The sequence below is a fragment of the Lagenorhynchus albirostris genome, chromosome 18 (assembly GCF_949774975.1).
Source record: "Lagenorhynchus albirostris chromosome 18, mLagAlb1.1, whole genome shotgun sequence".
Taxonomy (NCBI): Eukaryota; Metazoa; Chordata; class Mammalia; order Artiodactyla; family Delphinidae; genus Lagenorhynchus; species Lagenorhynchus albirostris.
Window position 1 is genome coordinate 67,869,021 of NC_083112.1, and position 23,808 is coordinate 67,892,828.

The 23,808-nt window shown below is 44.1% G+C and overlaps 1 protein-coding gene across 2 annotated transcripts in view; it reads left to right on the forward strand.

The window, feature by feature from the left end:
- The window catches only part of UBAC2 (UBA domain containing 2), a 152,949-nt gene that overhangs the window by 100,934 nt on the left and 28,207 nt on the right, over positions 1 to 23,808 (forward strand). For both annotated transcript variants that reach the window (XM_060128659.1, XM_060128660.1), the window contains one exon: positions 14,133 to 14,378. In XM_060128659.1, coding sequence (XP_059984642.1) covers positions 14,133 to 14,378 — 246 coding nt within the window. The remainder of the gene's footprint in view (positions 1 to 14,132; positions 14,379 to 23,808) is intronic.

Below are 23,808 nucleotides of genomic sequence, written 5' to 3' on the forward strand. Positions count from 1 at the left end.
TTTGTGATCGTTGGGATGCTGTCAGCGTGTACTGCCTCACTAGGTTCTTGACACTCTCTCTACGGCAGTGGAGAACCTGGGCTTACCATCTGAAAGATGAGGAGGCTGAAGTTGAGGTTGCACAGCTGATGGATGATAGAGCCAGGACCAAAGGCCAGGTGTTCTGGCGGTTCAGTGGGTTCAGTGCCTTCCACTGCACATTTCAAGGCTCTCATCCATGTCTGTTTCAACCACAAGACACTTAGGTACAAAGCTGTTCTTAGATCTTCCCTTGACTATACCACCAAGATGAGGCCCTGATCATCGTCAACGGAGACACGATTCTGGAGGGAGATCTTGGTCATGAAGAAGTTTTGAAAGTACCCAGAGGTGCTGAAAGACACATATCCACAGCAGCTTCCTGCAGCCTTCATTAAAAATGTTGTGGGCCGACCAATATCCAAGAAAACTTCATCCCGTTGGCAGCCTCTGCCTTCTCCCTATTATGAAGAATTCTGTCTATAGCTATACTGTGCTTTCTTCTCTAATATCATCAAAGATATTTAACTGGTCCTCCATATGATGGATTAAAAATGCAGCTCAAACCTCACCTTCAACAAACTCTTTGTCTTGTGTTTCTGGCATTGTCATGTACAAGAAAACGAAGTAAAGGATGGCTTTGAGAAAGCATAAAGGATAGTATAAAACATATTGAGCTGGGTCAGTACTGCTGCTGGTCAAAGGAAAAAGAAATGGAGATAAGGAAGAGGTTAGCAAGAAAAACACGCATGCATTTTCATTTTAGATGATTACTGGTAGATTACATGGCAGTTGCCCCACAGAGCATTTTCTCGCAGGGTCTTTACGTTGTTTTCCTATCAGGAGATGGAAAGTCTTGAGTCGGTTTTGATTATCTCTTTAAACTGATTTTTTTTAATAGAAATGTCCAGTGTTCCTTCTTCTTTGCAGCTGATTGTGTTGATATTTTTCCTATATCTTGACTTTAACCTCTGGTAAAGAACTATGGTAAAAATCAGTGCATGAGATTTTGAATATATTCATTATAAACAACAGCATATTATCAGAAAGTCTTATGTTAGTTTATGTTAGCTTGGAATATTTTTAAGGTATCAGAAGTTTTTTATTGCTAAAGATTGGTTTTAGTCTCCGAAAATCCCACCTCTTTTATAAAGTTTAAGAGGAGAATTATACATCCAGAAATGTCTTAATCTTTCTAGATCTTCACATTTACTTTTTTATGAAAAATTTTTTTCTTTTTTGTTCATTAAAGTGTTACATGCAATAAAATTTACCAATTTGAAGTGTACAGTTTGGTGAATTTGGGTCCTTGTATACAGTTTTGTAACCACCACAATCAGGATAGAAAACAGTCCCGTCACCCTAAACATTTTTTTCATGCTGCTGTGAAGATCTGTGTACACATTTATGTGTGGACATATGTTTTTACTTCTCTTGGGTAAATGCCTAGGAGTAGAATTGCTAGAATTTATCATATGAAAAATATATGGTACCATATTATTTTACAAAGTGACTGTGCCATTTTGCATTTCCACCGTCAGTGCGTGAGCATTCCAGTTCCTCCGCCTCCTTGCCAGAACTCCGCATTGTCAGTCATTTTAAGTTCAGTCATTCTAGGTGGTGTGTAATTATATCTTGTGGTTTTAATTTGCGTTTCTCTAATGACTAGGGATTTGGGCATCTTTTCCTGTGACTACTAGCCATTTGTATATCTTCCTTTGTGTTGTGTCTGTTCAAATCTTTCACCCACTTTTTCGTTGGGTTACATTTGTATTATAATTACATCAAAAGAGTTCTTTTTATATTCTGGATATAAGCCCTTTGTTGGATATATTTTGTAAAAATTTTATACCAGGCTGTGGTTTGCCTCTTCGTTTCCTTAACTATGACTTTCAATAAGCAAAAGTTTTAACTTGACTAATTCAGTGTTTCAATTTTTAAAATAGTTTGTGCTTTGGTATCTTAAGAAATATTTGTTAATCTGATGTCACAAACATTTTGTCCTATGTTTTCATCTAGAATTTAATGGTTTTTGCTGTTACATTTAGGCCTAAGATCCACTTTGAGTATAATATTTGTGAAGTTAAGGGTTGAGATGTATTTTTTTCCATACAGATATCTAGCATTGTTCCATCAACGTTGAAAAGACTCTTTTCTCTTTTGCGTATTACCCTAGCACCTTTGTTGAAAGTCCGTTGACCAGTGTGGGTCTGTTTCTTGACTTTCTTTTCTATCTCAGTGATGTATATGTTTGTTCTCATGCCGGTACCATACTGTTTGAGTACTTTTGAGTATGGTAAGTCTTGAAACCAGGTAACATAAGTATTCCAACTTTGTTCATCTTTTTCAAAACTGGTCAAGCTATTTTAGGAACATTGACTTTCCATATGCCTTTTTAAATCAACTTATAATTTCCTTCAAAAAAGAAAAAATACAGTTAATATTTTGCTTGAGATTGCACTGAAACTATAGATCAGTTAGGAAGGATTGCCATTTTGATATTTTAAAATATGGCCACAGATTATTTTATACTTCAAGAGATGGAGCTTAAGTCCCCTCTTCTAGAGTGTGGGCTATACTTAGCGATTCACTTATAACGAATAGAATATGGCGGGATGGAGTGTGACTCCAAAAGGCTGATGATAAGAGGCACGTTACTTCTATCCTGCTCCCTCTCAGGTCATTCATTCTGGGGGAAGCCAGCTGCCATGTCACAAGGGTACTGAAGCAGCCCTGTGGAGAGGTCTGCATGGCAAAGAATGATGGCATCCTGCCAGCAGTCAGTACTGACTTGCCAGTTGTGTTTCTGAGCCACATTAGAAGCTGGTCCTTCAGCCCCAGTCGGGAGTCCCCGATGAAGGCAGGTAGGCTGACCTCTCGACTGCAGCCTCATGAGAGACCTTGAGCCACAGCCACCCAACTAAGCAGTCCCTAGATTTCTGACCCACATAAACTGCACATATAATAAATGCTTATTGTTTTAAGCCACTGAGTTTTGGGTAATTTGTTATTCAGTAATAGATAACTAGTACAACTATTTTAACAATATTGGGTCTTCCAATTCATAAACATAATATGTCTGCATTTTTCTAGTAATTCTTTAATTCCCCTTTTTAATTTTTAAATTTTCGATGTACAGGCCCTACACATCTTTCATTAAATGTATTCCTTTTTTTTTTAATTTTTTTTTAATTTTTTTATTTTTTTTGCGATACGTGGGCCTCTCACTGACGTGGCCTCTCCCGTTGCGGAGCACAGGCTCCGGATGCACAGGCCCAGCGGCCATGGCTCACGGGCCCAGCCGCTCCGCGGCATGTGGGATCTTCCCGGACCGGGGCATGAACCCGTGTCCCCTGCATCGGCAGGCGGACTCTCAACCACTGCGCCACCAGGGAAGCCCAAATGTATTCCTTTTTGTGAGGTTTTGATGCTATTTTAAATGGAGTTATTTTGTTTGCTGCTTGTATATAGAAACGCAGTTGATTTCTGTATATTGCTATTGTATACTGTAGTTTTGCTGAATTTGTTGTTTCTGTGGATTCCTTATGGTTTCCTACATATATGATCAAGTCATCAGGAAATAGGTTTGGTTTGTATGTTTTACTTCTTCGTTTCTAATCTGTGCCTTTTATTTTTCTTTCCTATTGCACTAGCTAAGACCTCTAGTATAATGTTAAATAAGAGTGGTGAATAGACATCCTTGCCTTGTTCCTGGTCTTAAAAAAGGATTTCGTTTTTCCCTGTTGAGTCTCTATCTGTAAATGTGTAAGTTGTTCTTGATCTTTACATTCATTTTTAATTTGTTATTTTTAGTCCAATGTAAGAAGCAAATTTTTAACATAAGCCTGTTTTCCCCTCGATTTTAGTTTGTTGTATCAGTTTATGAAAGTGAATGTAAGTTGAAAGGGAGGTGGTCTCCTTGTTGAAAGGGAAATTCAAAGATATTTACATTTTAGCATTTGATTAAGGCTTTTTTCCATGTGCTAGAGACTCTAGCTGTCTCCCAATGTATTTTTTTCCTTCGTAACAGAACCTTCATCTTATTTGAGGCAGCAGGGCCGCCAACTAAAAGATCACATTTTCCAGTCTCCTTTGCATCTAGGTATGGCTATCAGACTAAATCCTGGCATCCTGGCTAATGAGCTGTAAACATACGTATTGGTGGGACTTCTAGGAAGGCTCCTTAAAGTAGCCTTTTGTCCTTTTGTTCTTCCTCATTTTCTTCTCCCCGCTGCCTGGAATGCAGTTAAGATGGTTGGAGCTTTTCTAACCTGAGGGAGAAATAAATTTCTGTTGTATTTAAGCCACTGTTATTTGCAGTTTTCTGCTTTATGCAGTTAACCTAATCCTCTTGACGCATGATTTTCTGAAAGAAAAAGCTTAGAGCAGCTTTCTAAGACAATTTGTTAGAAACAAATAATCTATTATTAGTTTAATTAATTCTGTTAATTAATTCTGTTATTCTTATTCAACTTTTCAAGAATCAGAAGGATACCCAGTGTTTAAATAGATACTTTAAAATAATATTGAAAGAGAAAAGAGGGCTATGGGAAATTCATCTGAATCACTCTTGTACTTGACAAAGAACAAGATAGCAAGACTCTTTCAATAAGTGCTTAAAGCCACATGACTGTCATGAAAACAACAGTCATTTCATAATTAATCACAAGTGGCACAAATAACTTGGGGCGTTTCTAACTTGTGTACATACTCTTTGCATAATAAAATGAGTAATTTCCAAAGTTCCTTCCTTCTTTCTTTAGTGTTTTTCAGTGAAGGAGAAGGAACAGGAAAATGTAAGGTTCGTTAGAGCAGGGATTTTCTTTGTTTTGCCTCCTGCTGTATCCCAGTGTTTAGAACACAGCCTGGCACCTTATAGAAGTTCAGTAAAATATGTGTTGAATGAATACGTGAGGCCTCAGTGGGCCTGGTTTCCTCGGGACTTGAGTGAATATGAAGTCTGCATGAAGGGGTCCAGATACAAGGGAACGTTTGTTCCCTCAGCTCCTCTTTATCTTGTGACGGCAATGCTCTCCCCCAGGAAAGCAGCCCCTTGTGTTTGTCCTACTGTCCCATTAGATGACAAGTTTCTTGAATGTTGGGACTGTGGTTCACTAGGACCCTGGCAGTGTAGTTTGCCAGGTAGGCTTTTGTTCAGCCACAGTGGACTGGAGGAGATCAACAGAAACCTGAGCGCTGGTGCCAGGTCATGGTTTCTCATCTCCGCTGGCTGTGGTTTCATGCTAACACTAAACAAGACCAGAGGACAGTTGAGGTTTACTCTCTGTAATCAAGGGAGTTTCACATGTTTCCACACAGCAAATTAAATTCTTTATTCCCTTTGGCCTGGACTTTCAACTGCAAGAGGTCCGGAATGCTCTCTGGTTGCTTCACCTCTGGGACCCTTTACCTGGCCGGGGTTCCCAACTCCTGCTGCTTGAATGCTCTGGTTCCAGCTCTCCCTGCCCTTCACAGACACAGCCCGCTTGTTCATTTCCACTGTATCTGAGCATCCTGGCCCTGAGTCCTGGCCTGCCCGAGATCACTGCCACTGCTTCATCCCTTGCCATTGGGCCTCTCAGCTTGATCTTGGGCTTCCGGGCTCTGAGGGCCTGCCAGACCTCTCCCTTAGAATTTCCCCTGGCCTCTTGACACTGCAAATCCCAGCAGGTGGTCTATTTTTAAAGCCTCTTTTTTCACAAACTCTGGGGGTTTCAAGAAAACTATCATTCAGAAGTCCCAGGATAAGAAGGGTTGGTAATGTGATTATCAAATATTTATAGGAAACTAAATTCTTAAAGCTCTTTATATTTTAATCCTTTGTGTGAATACCTGTGTTGACCAAAATATTAATCAATAGTCAATCTAAGAAAGCATGGAAATTTTTATCTGAGCCAACCCAAGGATTATAACCCAGGAGACAGCCTTTCAGAGAGCTCTGAGAACTTCCGCAGAGAGAAGGGGGAGGCCGATACACGTGTGACTGTGACGAAGGAGCACATGCAGTCACGCACGCATCTTACTAGAAGGCTCCTACTATTTGCAAGGAACAGATACCTTAGCTAATGGTCTTAGTGTTTTTCTAAGTATGCAGAGGTGCAGGAAACTAAGTTTACAACAGTTTCTCCTGAAATATCTAACTGTCTTAAGATCCAGTTCTGTCAGTTTTCCCAGAGCACAAAGTGCTTCATCCTGAACTTCGCCTTGAAATCCTTTCAGAGTGTGCTACTTGCTGTAGGTCAGCGACTGCAGTGGGTAATGACTTGATTCTTGGAGAACTGGATGGTGGGCAACTTTGTTTATTCTACAGTCCCTTCCCTTTCAGTCTTAGTATTGACTAAGGTTTGGGAGGCATTTCGTGACCAGTTTTTCCCACTGTGCTTAGGAATGCTCATTCCCAGGTCAGAGGAGGATTTCATTGATAGGCTACTCAGTGCTATTACTGGACTAGGCCCTGTTAACAGTAGCCAAAAGCCTCTGGACCTCCTGTCTCACTAGTCTGTTATGGTCTAGGAAATGGTTCCCTCTTGTTGCTTCTTCCCGTATCCAGAGTCACACTGTTACAATCATTGATCTTATAGGACTGTATGTTCGGGTCAGTGGTTTCAAGTCACCTAATCATCATTTATTTTAGCACACATTTGGTAATGCAAAAAAACAATAATCTTGTAAAATAGGCAGAATACAAGTAATATAGCCAGTAAAATTAATAAGGTCATAAGTCAGTATCTAAACTAAGAGCTAAGGTGCAGCCCAGTATCTCCCCAGGTTGTCTGACCAGTCTATTCTGCACCAATCTCTAAGGAAAATGATATGTTGGCATTGTACATAAAGTTCATCTAAGGTGTCTGCGTGTACAAGGCAAGTGGTGGGTCATTGTGACCATTTACAGGATTGAGTAAGGAGTGTTATCATCTGAGGAGTTACATAGTAGCGCCAGAAGGAGAAAGATTGAGCATTGTGGTTGAGCAGGTATTTCTGCCGTAGGGGAGGTCTGGCTAACACATAATGCAGATGCACAGAGCACACTAGAGGAGGTGGAGGAGGACAAAACGGGCAGAGAAAATTTTGTGTTTAAATTTTTCTTTTCTTGCCTTAAAATATGAATTTTAATTTCACCACCTGAAACATTTTACAGTAGCACTTTATTTGTCTGACAGCTTGGGGTCATGCTGGTGTATCAGAGGTGTGGACAGGTGAATTCTACCTTTTTGTCACATGGGAAATATGAACTTAGGACCAAAAAAGTGTGTCTACTGGCACCTTTCCAATTTTCTTTAAAAGAATCTAAGATGACATTTTGGGGGTTTTTTGGACTATTCATTCATTCACGATTCTCCCGGCAGGTGCTCTTCTAGGTGCAGAGGCAAAACAGTGATCAAAACCAACCAAAATTCTTCCCCTTCCAGAGCATACATTCAAATAAGTAACCCTTAGAATAGAACTTTAAGCCAATGAGCACAAAAGCCCTACTTTATCCCCGCCAGAATTTGCAGCCGTGCATTTGTTTATTACTGGGTAGGATGTCCTAATTCTTCATAGGACGTTCCTACTAATATTGAACACATAATTTCATAACTGTATATGTGATGGTGAGGGGATAGATATGGGCAAGAGAATGAAAATCTTCGGCCTTCATCAATTCCCTGAAGGAATCTATGACCAAACCCCCCCCCATTAAGAACCCGCCCCCTTACTAAATTGTGAGCTCCTTAAGTACAGGCAACAATTATACATTGTCGTTATTTTTTTCTGTATTTCTTTAAAAGGTATATGATTTCATAAAGCATAAATAACACTGTATTAATGGGTTTATAACGTATATAGGTATAACATAATTAAGACAGAAAAGTAGCACAGTGAATGGGGGTGATGTTAAATGGAATTATACTCTTGAAATTTCCTATATTTTAATTGAAGTAATTCAGTATTAACTCTAAACACATTATGTGTGTATTGTAATCCCTAGAGCAAACACAAGAAAAAAATATGAGATATTGCTAACAAAATTCCATTAAACAAATTAAAATGAAATACTAAGAAATATTTGCTCAACACAAAAGGAAGTAAGAAAAGAGGAACAAAAAGCAAATGAGATAGAACCAAACAGCAAAATTCAACTATGTCCAGGTAAGTATATTAAGTGTGAATAGGTAAACACATTAATCAAAAGGCAGAGATTGTCAGACTGGATTTAAAAGTAAGAAAGTGCTATATGGCGTCTACAAGACACACTTTAAACACAGACACAAAAAGGGTTGAAAAAGAATGAAGAAAGATTAATCATGGAAATAGAAATCTGAAATGGCCATATTAATATAAGACAAAATAGATTTCTATGTGAGTATTACTCAGAGCAAAGAGGGATTCTTTATTATGATAAAAGGGTCAGTGTATGTGTGCCTAATGACAGCTTCCAAATACACCAACATTTTCCAAATACATGAAGTTAACACAACTATGCACAAGTGGACAAATTCACAATCGCTTTGAGACTAAAAAATACAAGTGTTTAATTTTTCACCTAATTCAAATCTCACAGTTCTGATTTGATCAATTTTTTTCATATTTCGTTATATTTATAACAACATTTTGCTATCTTCAGCTAAATCAGTGTGATTTTGCTGTTATACAGCTCCATTTTCTATCTTCCTTTTTATCCAGATCTTCAGAAAAGGAATCCTTACTTCCTCGCCTCCAATTCATTATATATTTTTGCCATATTTACTTCCTGTCTCTTTCTTTATTACATATATATATATATATATTTGTTACAGAGAGTGCTGCGCCCGACGCCTCCCCTTCCTTCTTCCCTTATCATCCTGCTGCAGAAGAAACCACATTCCGTGGTTCTGTACTTACTACATGAGTATGTGTCCATAAGCAGTAAATACTAGCATGTTATGTTTTGAAGTTTTGCAAAAAGATGAATACAATATGTAATACCTTTTTAGAAACATATTAATACATGTACACCGAGTGTATTTAACTGCTGTTTAGTATTTTGTGGGATGAATAAACCACTCTTTAACCACTCCTCTTCTGGGACACTGTTCCCTAGCTGTTACACAGAGCTTTGCAATTGAGAATTTCCTGAAATATACCTTTGGCAGCTCTGCTGGGTATTGTCAAATTGCTCTCCCCAGTGGTCAGGCCACTTTGCCTTCCCTCAGGACTGTGGGAGAATTCTCAGTTCCCCCTCATCCTCACGAAAACTTGAAACCAGGTTTTTCCATTTTTGCTAATTTTTATTATGTTTAACATTGTTCAGTGAAGATTTGCAGTTCTCTAAAGGCAAGTGAGGATAAACGTCCATTCATGTGCTTGTTGGACATTTGAATTTCCTTTTCTGAAATTGCCTTTTCATCTGCTTTATGAATTGGGTTGACTGTCTTCTTACAAATGGATAGTTTCTTTATGTTCTGACGCTACCTTTCTTGAGGACAAGAATCCTAAGGACCTTCTCCCAGGCTCTTGTCGTGTTTCCCTTCATTTATGGTAACTTTTGGCCCCCTGTAGCTTTTATTTTATTTATTTGTTTGTTTGTTTTTGGCTGCATTGGGTCTTTGTTGCTGTGCACGGGCTTTCTCTAGTTGCGTCGAGCGGGGCTACTCTTCGTTGTGGTGTGCGGGCATGCAGTAGCTTCTCTGGTTGAGGAGCACGGGCTCTAGAACGCAGGCTCAGTAGTTGTGGCGCACGGGCTGAGTTGCTCCACGGCATGTGGGATCTTCCCTGACCAGGGCTCAAACCCGTGTCCCCTGCATTGGCAGGTGGATTCTTATCTACTGCGCCACCAGGGAAGTCCCCCACTGTAGCTTTTAAATTGTAAAGTAGATGAATGTGTGTTTTCTTTTATAGTTTGGGCTTTATGTTTCTTATTTAAAAATCCGTCCTCATCCCAGTGCCAAAAAGATGTTCCTTCTGTATTTTGTGCAGAAAGATTTACAGTTTTATAAATTACATTTGTGTCCTTAATCCATTGGGAATTTATGTGTGGTGTCAGGAAGGGAGAGCTGTTTTGTCTTTATCCTTATGCGTGGCCCGTGTATGTTTTTTCCCGTTTAACGCACCCATTTCTGCTGTGAACCAGGTGCCTTGTACTCGAGCCTTTTTCTCTGCTCTTGCTCTTTACATCGATTTGAGTAGCTCTCCGTAAAGACCACACTGTTTTAATCACTCAGACTTTATAGCATACTTTGAAATCTGATAGGCCTTATTATGTTTCCCAAAAATTATCTTGACTCTTCTGGATCACTTATTCTTTATGTTTAAATCTTTTTATTGTGATACGTAACACACACCCAACTGTACGTCAACTATAAATGTTATGAAGCCAAACAAATCACTATGAAGCGGACGCACCCGTAAAACCCTGTGCAGGTCAGAGCACTGCCGGCCCCCGGAGCCCCGGTGTCCCTCCCTTCTGTGACTGCTCTCCTGGCGCACCGGAGATGGTCATCACCGCCATGCTTCGCTTTATGGTTTTTCCACTTGACTGATCCATTTACAAAGTGGGGTCATAATGTATGCAATCTTTTGGGTCCAGCCTCTTTTTCCCAACATTATGTTTCTAAAAATTTAAACCTTAATATTCCATACAAATTTTAGGATTGTTATTTAAGTTCCAACCAAAAAACCCCAAGAGTCTCTTTTGTATTATATTGAATATATATATTAATATGGTGAAAATTGATGTCTTAACAATTTTGCATCTTCCCATTCGCAGATGTGATGTTATGATATCTTTATTTATTACTAGAGGTTTTTTTTAATGTCCCTTATTATAGTTTTTTAGTTTTCTATAAAGGCCTTGTATATTTTTTATTAAATTTATTCCTAAGTATCTCATTGTTTTTGTTGCTGTTGTCTGCTCACAGCTCATTGTTCTTCCTTCCTCTAGGCAGTCAGTATTTGATCTCTGGTTACTTTTGTTGACTTAAAGAAAAACGCACAACATAAGAGTTGTGAGTTTAAGGTTTATTCAGGGTCTTACTGAGGACTGTAGCCTGGGCCATAGCTCTGAGGAACCGCTCCAAAGAAGTAGGGGAGGCGCCAGTATAATAAATTATGAATTTTTTGGCTGTGAAATACATCTAGTCGAGCATACATCTCAGTCAAAGATTATCGCCAATCAGAAAGAGCAGAATCCCAAGTTAATTTTAGTGCTTTTCTTTGTATGTGAAGGTGCAAGAATCTGGGGTCATTGAAATTCTTCCTGAGATATGCATCTAGCCCTCTAGGGGCGTGTTTATCTAAAGCACAGAGTGCCTCATCTGGATTTTTCACCCTGAATTCTCCTCAGGGTGCGCTGTCAGCGTGTGACTGCTGTGGGTCGTGACTTACCCTTATATGATGAGCTACGCTCTTCTGTTCTTTTTTCTTCACACTTTTAAGGATTTCTTTCTCTGTTTCACTATAATGGATCTAGATATAAATTTCATTATGTTATCCACCTTGGGACTATTGCATTTTCAATCTGAGTATCTATATTCTTTATTAATTTATTAATTTTTTATTAATTTTTATTAATCTTTATTAATTTATTAAAACTCAGCTATTATCTGTTGAAATATAGTCCCTTTCTTCCTATATTTCTTCTGTTGTCTTCTTCTGTAAGTTTTATTAATCTTTATTAATTTATTAAAGTTTATTAATCTTTATTAATTTATTAAAACTCAGCTATTATCTGTTGAAATATAGTCCCTTTCTTCCTATATTTCTTCTGTTGTCTTCTTCTGGAAGTTCTATGAGACATACACGGAAGGCCTCTCTGTCTGTATGAAGTCCACATGTGTAGAGCCCCCGGCCTCCGCTGTTGGCCTGCTCTGCCCGCTCCAGAGCCTCTTTGATGCAGGCCCTGCAGAGCTTTTACCTTCTCCCCGTAGAGAAGGGAGAGGGTAGATAGGGGCTCTGCTGGGTGAGGGGAGGCATTGGAGTTGCTTCTTGCACAGAGTTCTGTGACCCTCCACTTCACTCCCACCTTCACAGTACCTGGTGCCTCTAATCCCTGAGTCCGTGGCGGGGGGTGGGGGCGGGGGGTGGGACCCTCTCCCTCATTTGGATTTACCCTTCTCGTATGCTAAGTATTTCTAACTACTCAATGTGTTCCTGGTGCCTCTAAATCCCTGAGTCCGTGGCGGGTGCGGGGGTGGGGGGGGACCCTCTCCCTCATTTGGATTTACCCTTCTCATATGCTAAGTATTTCTAACTACTCAATGTGTTCCTGGTGCCTCTAATCCCTGAGTCCATGGGTGGGGGGGGACCCTCTCCCTCGTTTGGATTTACCCTTCTCATATGCTAAGTATTTCTAACTACTCAATGTGTTTTCCATTTTGTTAGTGTGGTTGAGGATTACAGATGCTTTCTAGTTTCAGTGAATGTGAAGTTTGTTTCTGTTTTTGTTTTCTTAGTTGTTTTGTACCATTTTTGAGAGAAGTAGCATAGAAATTATTTGAAACCAAAAGTCCTTTTCCATTCACTCTTCAACCTCCTCCAGTGTGTCTTTTGCTCCTACCACTGCACCAAAACTGTTCTTAATTTTGCCAAATCCAAGTCATCTTCTTCCTCTCTCTGTCTTACTTGAACTCTGGGCTACATTAGACATAGCTGACTATTCCCATCTTAAAATACTGCTCTCTTAGCTTCAGTGGTACTAAACTCTCCTAGTTTTCCTTCTTCTCTCTGGCAGCCCCTTCTCAGATTTCTTTACTGGCTTCTCCTACTCTGTCCATCCACAAAATGCTGGTGTACCCTGGGTTCAGTCCTAAGTCCTCTTCTTTCCTCTGTAATAACGTCCCCCGCCCTCATTATCTCCTGTAGTCCTGTTGCTTTAAACACAGTCTTATACCACTGACTCCCAAATCTTTATCTCGGCAAACTTTTCTCTTGAGTTCCAGATTTTTATATCCAACAACCCTCTTGATAGCTCCACTAAGATTTCTAATGGATACTCCCAAGCTCATTCCTGCATTGCACTCGCTGTTTTCTCTGCCTGAAACGTTCTTCCTCCAGTTCATCAAATCAATGACACCTCACTATCCTTAAGAACTCTGCTCAAGTGTCACTTCCACCCGACCTAAAGAAGGTCCTTGCTCCAAGTCACCTTATTTTATTTCCTTCATAGATCTTGTCTGGAATTGTTTTGTGTGTTTGCTTGTTTACTGTCCAATCTCCGTATTGATCACGATTACCTCTGTAAGAGTAGGGCTTTATTTATCTTGTCTTCTGCTATACTTTAAGTGCCTAGAACAGCACCTGGTATATAGCAGATGCTCAATAAATTTTTGCCTAATTAGTTAATTTAAGTTTTATTAGTAAAACATTAAAGTGTACTTTTCCCTTGTTAGACAGAAATTTGTCAAATATGTTCTAATTTGGTGTGAATAACTTATCCTAAGAATCATATTCACAAAATTAAAGATTTGTCTTTAACAAAGGAATAGCCATTCTCATTTTTACCTAGGAAACCATAGAGACTCCTTAGACTTCTCTTACCATATAAATTGCCTTAAAGACGAAAAATAGCCTTATTCGTAAACAGAATTGTTAATTGCTAACTATTGGCAAGGATTTTAAAATCTAGGAAAAATACTTGCAAATTTTATTAAAACAACTGTATACATTTTAGGTAGTCTTTATTTTCTGATACATGTATTGTATTTACATATTTGATATTGATGCTGGGTCACATCATCGAATATCAAAGTTGTTTTCTCTCAGTATCTCTCTCTGATGGCCATCTGCCAATAAGAATAACCACAGAGTTAGTACAGTGTGAAAGTGTTTTGATAATCAAATATTTCATGGCTTTTTTTCAAAAGACAACATTGTTTTTTTAAATATTGTACCGGTACTTTGAGTGTTAAATAGTTAGGATTTTGCTGTCTCTTCTAACTTAATAAAAACACATTTGTTTACTGAGTAAATTCAGTTTTTTGTTGGTTTGTGCTGCTTAGTATCCTGCAACCTGGTAGGAGTTCTGGTTGTCACCTAACACTACAACAGTGAAGGAAAACACCATCTGAAGTGTTTTGCGGTTACTGATTTCTATGTTAAATATGTTCTTTAACATTTTATGACATTTCAACAATCCAGTTGGACGCTTTTTCTTTTAGATTTCCGGGCTCTGCTACAACAGCAAAATGTTGCAAGTTCATGAGGTGCTCTGCGTCCCCAGCTGGATGGCAAAGTTATGTTCTTGGACACTTGAGCCCATCTTCTCATCTTCAGAACCCACCAGCGAGGCCAGAATCGGGATGGGGGCCACGGTAGACATTCAGAGACAGCAGAGGATGGAGCTGCTGGACCGGCAGCTGATGCTGTCACAGTTTGCACAAGTGAGGCGGCAAAGACAGCAGCAGGTAAACAATAACCACAATGGAAAATTCAGAAATACTCAGGGGCCTGCGTAAACTTCTCCTTTGAGACTGTATGTGTGGTAGAGTCTACATTTCATTCCTGTGCATTGTATCATAGATACCTTGACATGTTTCCAAGTGGAATGTAGGTCTCTGATAGTGGCTATTCTTAGTGTTTTCTTTTTAAGGTAAAAAAAGTAACTTGCAGCTGAAAGACTGGTCAGACTGGACATTCTTGCTCCACTTCTATTAGATAAGCATGATTTCTTAGAGAAACACCAAGCCTAGTTAACAAGATGGGATATTTATCTGTTTTTATCATCTTGTAAAAGCCACAGTGTCTTCCTGTTAAAATGCTTATTATTGTGTGCTCTGGACTGAAGAGCAAATGTCAAACTTCTTGATTTTCCTTGGTTGCAATGGAGAATATGAAGGTAAGAAAATTTTCAAGGGAACAACCAACAAGTAGATCAGATAAATGCTCTGTTTTCTTAGCCTTGTCATTAATCGTCAGGAAATACTGAGCATTTATCCACGAAAACTGCTCTATCCAAGCAATCCAACACCACACTGGTCTTCCCAGGGTTACTCTGCGTCAGGCTGAAACCTCATACCTGGTCCTTCTTTGGCACTTCTGTGATCCCGTGCATTGGGTTCCTCGTTTCTTGTCTCCATCCCCTTTACCCTCTGGGGTATGAGAGAGAGTTCTGTTCTCTCCTGCCATCTCCCGATCTCCTGCCTGCATTGCGTGTGAGAAGTAGGTCTTCATCGTGTGTGGGCTGGAAAGTGAAATCAGGTGTGATGTCCCTGGACGTCAGTGGAGAGGTGGGTCCCAGAGTTTCTATCTGGGGTGGGAAGAAGGGGGCCCCTTATCAATGGGCCGAGTCTGCAGGTAAAAGAGAGAAGTGAAGGCTGTTCCCTACAGGTGTATTTGAATTTGAGGTGACTCTGGAACATACAATAAAGGTGCCCCTGATGTAGTTGAACATGGAGGACAGACATCACTCTTGGAGAGGTCAGAGCCGTAGGTGCAGATCATGGATTAAGTGTGTAGGGTTGGGAGGTGAGTCCTGTAGGAGAATCACATCCAGGATGAATGTAGGCTATAGGCTAAGCCTGCATTTAGCAGGAGGAAGAGGTAGATCCTTTGAGGAAACAGAGGAAATAATGAAAAGTATGAGAACTCAGAACAGCCGGTGTCCAAAAAACTGAGTAATAATGAGTATAAATATTTTCTGATAGAATGGACAGAGCTATGAGGGAGAGAAAGAAGTAGTGTATGATTCTGAGGTTTCTGGCTTAGCCAAGGAGAGAGATCAATGACAGCACCATCCCACCAACATCAGAAGAGCAGGCGATGGGAAATACATTGACTGAGGTACCTTCAGGCTACCTGGGGGGAGATTCCCTGGTAGATAGCTGTGGTCTTGTGCTCATGAGCAAAATGAGAGGTTGTGTTTCTGAGGTTGGTGTCCCCAGGCAGACTCTCGTGTGTGAAGTGAATCGGAGAATGCCGTCAGGATGAGCATCTTTGGGGGGTGGTGGTGAAGGGCAAAGGGAGACTTCGAGCCCCAGTCACAAAGAAGGCCCGACCTAAGCTTATGGTGCCCAAGCCCCGGAGTTGCGAGAGACCTTCCGAGTCGTCCCAGATTCAGAAAGGTGTTGGCGCAGATTGCAGGCGCCTCTCCCCAGGTGCACGCCATCCACAGAGCAGATGTTACTTGAGAACCATCAGGTGCCCGCCCCCCACCGGCAGCAGGAAGATGGAGCGCTGGTCCTGAAGGAGGGGGAGGATCTGGGTTGCAGACCCGTCCAGAGCATCCGCCCCTCGTGCTGCTTGGATCTTCTTGTTTTACTTAAGTTCTCGGAGCAACACCTCCAAGATTGCAGTGATGCTTTTTTCCCAGGAGAAACCTTCAAGAGGAAGGTCAGCAGGACAGACTGCATCCCCTTCTGCTGAAGCCGGTCTCGAGGATACACTGATGACCATCTCCGTCGTCTGTTGTCCACTTGAGAGTCCCCACCCTTGGCTGGAAGGCTTACATGATGAAGCGACACATGCTGTCATCCCTGTGGGGTCTGGGTCCCCGGTCCCCAAGCACTTCCCAGCTGTAGCTGCTGCACTTGTCTGTTTACTGTAGAAACTGGGTGAGGAAGTACAAGAGATGCCCTCGCAGATCACCCGAGTGCCGCCCATGATCTTCCCTCCCCTTTTTGTGCCCGTGGCCATAGCTTTTCCTGGTGGTCAGGTTAATTACTCCTGCCGGGATAATGACTCCTTTCCGTGCCTGCCGGTCTTTTTGGCACAAGAGCCCAAACTGGGCAACAGCTGTAACTTAAGATGTAACGGTATTCTTGCTTCGTCCCCGATGGAAGCGTTCCCTTCCTGTGAGCCGAGCTCTGTAAACCACGGAATCCAGAGTTGTGGAACGGGAAGCCCAGATTCCCCAAGTGGGTCACCTTGAGGGAGGATAGTCAGGGCCACTTCTCCTTCCATCCCTTGTTTACAAGAGCCGTGTGTTCCGCCTACTGGGGACACAGCACCCGTGTGAAGGTGGTTGATTTAGGGTCTGTACTGCACACTAGAGCCTCAAGCGCTGTCCTTGGCGGGTACCATCTCCAGGTTGGCGTCTCACTCCCACCTTCACCTGGCTACCCATTGGTCTGGCGAGCTGGTAGCGCCTGGGTCGTGCTATGTGAGGGTCAGTGTATCCCGTGGTCTTGGCACTGCCGCGCCCTCTTTGCTAGAAGCGGGCCTTGTGGTCTGATGTGATGTCATCTGGAACCCTGGTCGGTACCTCATGCCCTCTGTCAACCCACAGAGGTGGTGCTTAGCGACAGAAAGGGCAGGCAGCCCCATAACCAGAAAAGGTGTCAGTTCCAGGTAAAATGAATTGCTGCCTGTGATAGTCAACGCAGGTCGCCCGAACAGAGTACCACGGACTGGGCAGCTTCAGTAACAAACTTTTCCTCATTGTTCTAGAGGCTAGAAGTCCAAGATCAAGATACCGTCAGGGTTGGTTTCTAGTGAGGACTGTCCTTGGCTCGCAGGCAGCCGCCTTCTTGCTGTGTCCTCACATGGCCTTTTCTTGGCGCCTGCGTGTTCCTGGTGTCCCTTCTTATAAGGACACCAGTCCCATTGGATTAGGGAGGGCCCCATCTTTATGACCTCATCTAACCTTAATTACCTGTTTAAAGTCCCTGTCTCCAAATATGGTCACATTGGGGGTTAGGGACTTCAGCCTATGAGTTTTTGGGGGGCATGTTTCAGTCCATAACGGTGCCCCTTCCAGACTGAAAAGGGCCCAGTATAGTCTACCTGGCTCTATGACTGTTGGTTCTCCTTGATGGGTGGTGGCGTACGTATCAGGGCTCAGCACTGCTCTCTGTTACCCTGGAAGCTAAGTCCACGTTAGTGAGTGGGGCCCATGCACAGTGGGGCTCCTTCCCGGCCATCTTGGCTGCTCTGTTCACCTGCCAGCCCTGGGATGGCCGGTGACAGAGGCTGGCTGACGTCAGTCTGCCAAGTCATCCTGTCTCTCTCTTCTGTGCTGGATGTTCACGGTAAACACTGGAACCTAGATGTCACGCTTCATGCCTGTTCCTTGGCTGGACCCACATGACTCTTCCCAGGCCTCCTTGTCCCCTACCTTCCCATCCCCTGACCACCTAACCAAGTCATTCACCACGTCCAGTGAGTCCCTAGGTGTTATTTACCTCAGGCCACCTCTCTTTCCATGCAAAGCGGGCGACCAAATGCACTGCCCAAGCTCTACCCATTGGGAGCATTTGTCCCCATCACTGTTCTTCAAGGTGACCCCTGAGTGGAGCTGTAGTGCAGCCATGGTCTCTTTTCAGCTTTCAGTTGTGTACCAAGCCAACCCATCTATGAACCGAATTTGGCCATTTTCCTCCTTGTCACTTGGTGGTTAGGGACCCACCCCCATGTGGCAGGAGGTGTGAACTGGAGAAGAGGTTTTTATGCAACAGAGGTTATCGACATGGTGGTCTTGGTGGACCTGCTTGTGCAGCTCGCCTGCGCCCCCCGCCCTGCTCGTGCTGACCCTGGATACACCACTTACGTCGGACGATGGCTTTCTTTGGTCGCACCTGATCACAGAACTTGGTAGGTCTCACACTTCTGACCACGCGCTCACTCTGTACCCGTGGTCAGGCACTTCCCGTCCCCCAGGGTCCAGCAGCAGTGTTTCAAAAGTGTGTAATTCTCTGCTGTGTATGTGTGCCCTTGCTCCAGTGCCCTGGGCGTCCGCATCATGGTGGTCCTCTGTGGCTCACTGCAGACTCCACCCGGTGTCTTCCCCACCACAGATACTTTGAATATCATAGTATCTGCCGGGTTGCACAGCCCAAGTATCCATGACCGAACCAGACCAAAATCCCCGCCCTCTTGGAGAGGGCCTTCCAGCCGGGCAGCTGTGAAGTGACGTCCTTTGGTCTGTGACTCTCCCCGCCGCGTGGCAGGCTCTTCCACTTTCCGAGGTCAGTCTTGCCCACAGTTCAGAATCCCAGCCCCTGGGCTCTTGCCGCAGACTTCTCATTGTGCTGGAGAGAAGAGCGTGTGGTTCTTTAGTCCGGGGCTTACTCAGCGCCCTCCTCATTTCTTCCCAGCGTCGGCCTCGAGAAACACAGCTGTCTCCTCTGTGTCCCCTGAGGCTCGGGGATGCCGGTCTGCCCAGAGACACACAGCTGCCGGCAGGGCTGCAGACTAGGGGCCCAGATGTGTCCGATTCCAGGGCCTCTGTGTGTGTGTGTGTTGTTGTTGGTTTTTTCCCTTTCCTTTTTTACTTCGGCTGTCAGGAAACTCAATGCCAAGTTTAGTGTTCAATCAAAGTTAGAACTTGTGCTTGCATCTTCTGTGTTTTTAAAATACCTTTTTTGATTGTTTTAGTGTCCTTGTATCTTACTGTAGGCCTTCTCAAATTCTGTTATTGCATTTAAGATAAGTCTGTCACTTGTTAACAAACTGTGCGTTTTCAAATGTTTTTCATAGAACCCAGAATTTATTTGGTCAAAAAACCAATCACTTCCTAGTTACTGTACATTAGATTGATCTGTTTGCAGTTTTTAATTGCAAGCACTCCAGAATAACGCCGAAGTCTTGTTTGACTCTAATTCCCTTGCGCGTCTTTTGCCTGCTTCTGTCTCGCCGCCCAGCAGCTGCTGCTTTGTGCTCGCTGTCGCCTACCCGCCTGTGCTCCGCACTTGGCTCTGCGGTCGCAGTCAGCCAGTGGTCATTATTGAGACAGTGACCAAGACTGGTGGGGACTCGGTGGGCACCTAAGAAGTGAAAAACCTGTCTTTTCCCTTAATGAGTTTGTGATCAACGTCAGGGAGCTCAGCAGATACACTTGAATTAGAGAAATATCCAAGAACGATGAAATATAGACCGGAGTGCGCGGGGCAGTAAGACACCCAGGAAGGCGCCACTGGGGGTCCTGTTACTGTGAGAGGAGGTTTCAGGGGCTAGAAGGATGGGCAGGATGTGGCGCGGGTGGAGAGGATGCAGCAGGTCATCCCAGAGGAGAGGACCAGCCAGAGGGAGGGAGGCGTGGAGATGATAAGGAGGCCTGAAAGGGGAAGGCCTCGAGGAGACATGGGGGGCTGAGGTGGTAGGGTACCTAGTGACAGAGAGAAGTAACACAGCGACTGTAATCGAGGGAGGTGTTTTTCAACCCGACGGCAGAGTTGGATTTTGACATTGGAGGCTGTCAAAAGTGGTTTAGTCAGTTGTAAAGGTAGGACAGGTATCTCAGAGAAATTCCTTTCATTGCAGCATGTGAGATGGGTGGAGAAAGGAGAGACCATGGAGGAAAAGACCAACAGGAGATTTTAGAAATCCAGCGCTCTGCTCTGTGAATGCCTGGCCGGGATAATGGCCAGCTCCTCACTGGGCTCCTAACCGGCATTGTCCGCTGAGGTCCAGCCCGCTGATCTCTCCCCCTGCACACTCGCAGTCCGTGGCTCTCCCCTCTGTGCTAAGCTCATGGCTCCCAGACTTAGACCTATGGTCTAGACCTCCTCTCTCCTGGGCTCCAGACCTAAATATCCTACTGCCTGCCGGGCATCTCCACTTGAATGCCCCACAGGCACCGGAAATTTACCCTTGCTTTGCTAAATTGGCTTCTCTGTCTCACTCCCTCCCGGATGGAAAGCACCATCGTCCACCCAGGGGCCCAAACCAGAACACTGTGGCTTCCCCTTGGACTCTTCCCTCCTGCATCTGTGTCCCTCGTGTCGCCTCCCTCACCTGCACCCCAGAGAGTCTACCTTCTCGCTGTAAACCCACCACTCCCTCTCTCTTCATCCCCCTGCCTTAGTTCAGGCCACCGATGTCACTCACCTAATAAAAGCTTGTCACAACTGCCCCCCTCTCCCGGCCCTGCCCCACACTCCAGCCCCCAGGGCGAGCTCTGTGAAGACACAAACCTGATTGTCTCACTCCCACCAAAGTCCTTCCGAGGCCCTCCTGAGCCTACAAGGCAGTTCTGCTGGCTACACAAGGCCCCTGCCTGCTTTTTAGCCCCTGCCTTCCCCCGGCCCCCAGCAGCCTCGGGCTAATCACTCCGAACTGTTCACAGTTCATCTCAGCCCCGTGTTGTTTCTCGCTTCTTGCCTCTTCATCTACCCTTCCCTCTGCCAACAACAAACTTCCCCTGTACCGACTTCCCCACTGCACCCCATCTCACCCACACACGGTCTCTGCTTGCCCAACTCTTGCTCACTCTTGAGTAAACTTTCTGAAATCCCCTCCTGCAGCCTCCCGGGCAGCACTGACCCTCTGTCTGTCCTTAGAGCCTCTGGCGTCTTTCCTGACCTTGCCAGTCCCGCCCCTCACCATTGACTCACGTCCCATCTGTGCCCGAGGTGTGTCTTGGGGTGGGGGTGGGGCTTTTCCATTGTGTCTCTAATGTGTGAATAATGCCTGGCATGTGGTAGGCACCCATACATTTGGAGAATTAGTGACTCGATATGTACGTAATAAATATTTACAGAATTTCTTAATGTACTGAGCCCAGCTGAATACAGGTGAGTAGTCCTGGCTGGAAACTATACAGCTATCCTCTGAGAGGACAAACCACTAAAGACAGCCCGAGACCCATGTTCAGGGAGAGCAGAGAGGAGGAAGAAAGGAATTCCAGGGGGCGGGGGGGGATCCGGGAGAGTTCAGTAGCACAGCAGCCGGGAGAGGAGTGTTTCAGGAAGAGTGGGAGAGGGGGTGCTCAACAGATTCAGAGGCCACCCCCCAAAAAAGGCCAGGCAGAGAAAATGACGAGGAGAAGATCACAAGAGTCAGCAAGAGTTGGCTCGCTCTTGAAAGGAGTTTCAGCGGGAACGCACGCACCACGTTAAGAAGTAGTGCAGGGTTTGGAAGCAGAGGAAGGGCAAGCATCACTTGTGCCCTGACCAGCCAGCCTCATCCTAGGACATTGCCACGGGAGTCACATCTTGGTTCTTGAAAGTGAACTCTGACGTTGCACTTCTGAAGCACTTGTAACGTGCTCTGCAGCGAATACACCTCCATGGCTCTAAAGGGCAGTGAGCAGTGTGATGGCTCTGCAGACCTTGCTTCATCTGCAGCTTACAGGGTCAGTGCACAGTGTCCTGAAGTTCATCATCAGGCCCAGTGACATGACCTTTCTGGACACTTCCACGGTGGTCACTACGCAGAAACTTTCGGCTCGTTGGCTTATGGACTCACTGTGATGAGGGCTGAGTGGACGACATAATAACGCCCGGTCCCTTTCTTCCAGCTCTCATCTCCCCCCACGGCAGAGCTTTCCCACTCTTCTGTACATTGATGTAGCGGCGGCGTGCCAGTCACACATTGAGTCTACTCCCACCAGCTTCTTGCTCTCAGGTTCGCTCCCCGCCCCCAGTAGGGGTGCTGGCTCCATGGTCGGTGACGTTGCCGAGTCATTTTGGTACCAGCAGCTGCGGAGCATTTTCCACTGCTGGGACCGTTACATAACTTTTCATGCGTTCGTGCTTTATTCATTCACCAAGTAGCATTTGAATTCTTGAAGGACCGGAGCTGTGTGCTCCACTTATTTATGCCTCTCTTGGTTCCACTGCAGTGTGCAGCCGTGAGGGAGAAAATGGCGCTGCCCTGGCTTCAGGAAGCCTGCAGCCCCTGGGGGACGAGAGATGAGTCAATGCGAAGTGCTAGGTTTCTATTGGAGTTTGCGCCACCAAAAGAGTCCTGGTTCTCCCTGAGGGACTCAGCAAAGCCCTGTGTGGTTGAGGGGAATCTGGAAGAGACCAGCACTCAGGCAGGCATTTCAGGCCTAGAGAACCGTGTGAGAAAAAGCACAAGGGCTTGAGACAGCTGTGGGAACACAAGTGATTGCATTTGCCTAAGTTCAGGGCTCCCCTAAGGAGGAAGCAGTGAAAGAGAGGCTGGGGAGAAAGCCAAGGCCAGGACATCGGGGGTCTTGGGGGTGCTACACTGAGGGGTGTTTTTTCTTTTGTCCTGCTAGAAGTAGTGAGTCAGTGAAGGCTTTAGGCAGAAGAGTAAGTTAGATTTGTCTTTAATAAAGATTACTTCGGGGACTCCCCTGGTGGCGCCCAGGTTCCATCCCTGGTCAGAGAACTAGATCCCACATGCATGCCACAACTAAGAGTTTGCATGCCACAACTAAGGAGCCCGCCTGCCGCAACTAAGAGCCAACGCGACCAAATAAATAAATAAGACTACTTTGGCCATGACATGAATACCCTTGAGAAAGCTGATACTGGAGGAAGAAGACCAGTCGGGAGATGGTGAGGATTCTCTGAGTTCTGGTGGTGAGGCAGCGTGTCCTCACTGCATGAGACTACATGGCCACAGTCAAGCTCTGCGAGCCTCTGTGCATTCACACCTCTAGAACAGTCACTGAAATGTCCTGTAATGATGAACATTTGAACAGCAGGGTTGCTGCAGGAGTCTCTGCAGCTTCTTAGCATGGATTCCCCTTTTTGCTGGTCATGATGCCATCACGATAGAAAAGCAGAATATAAATGAAAAGGGGAAGAAATTTGCAGTTAAGGAATCAACACTGGGTTGACGGGGAGATCTGTGCACAGTCTATCTAATAGGGTTGTCATGAGGATAAAATAATTTATGCAAAATTACTTGATATACCAGAAAGATCTGTCAAATATTAGTTATTCTGATTGCATTGGGGATCTGTTTTTGGGCTCTCAGGAAGTTTGAGAGAGAGTCCTGATTTGGGAGCTAATTGGATAGTTACTACTCTTTAAAACTTGTAACCTTTAGAACAAGGGTCAGTAGGCTATGGCCCATGGGCCAAACCCGAGGCTAAGAATGGTTTTTACATTTTTAGTGGCTCTGTAAGCACCTACATAATATCTTTGATTTTGCCTATTGGTCTTCAAAACCTAAAACATTTACTACCTGCCCTTTTACAGAAGA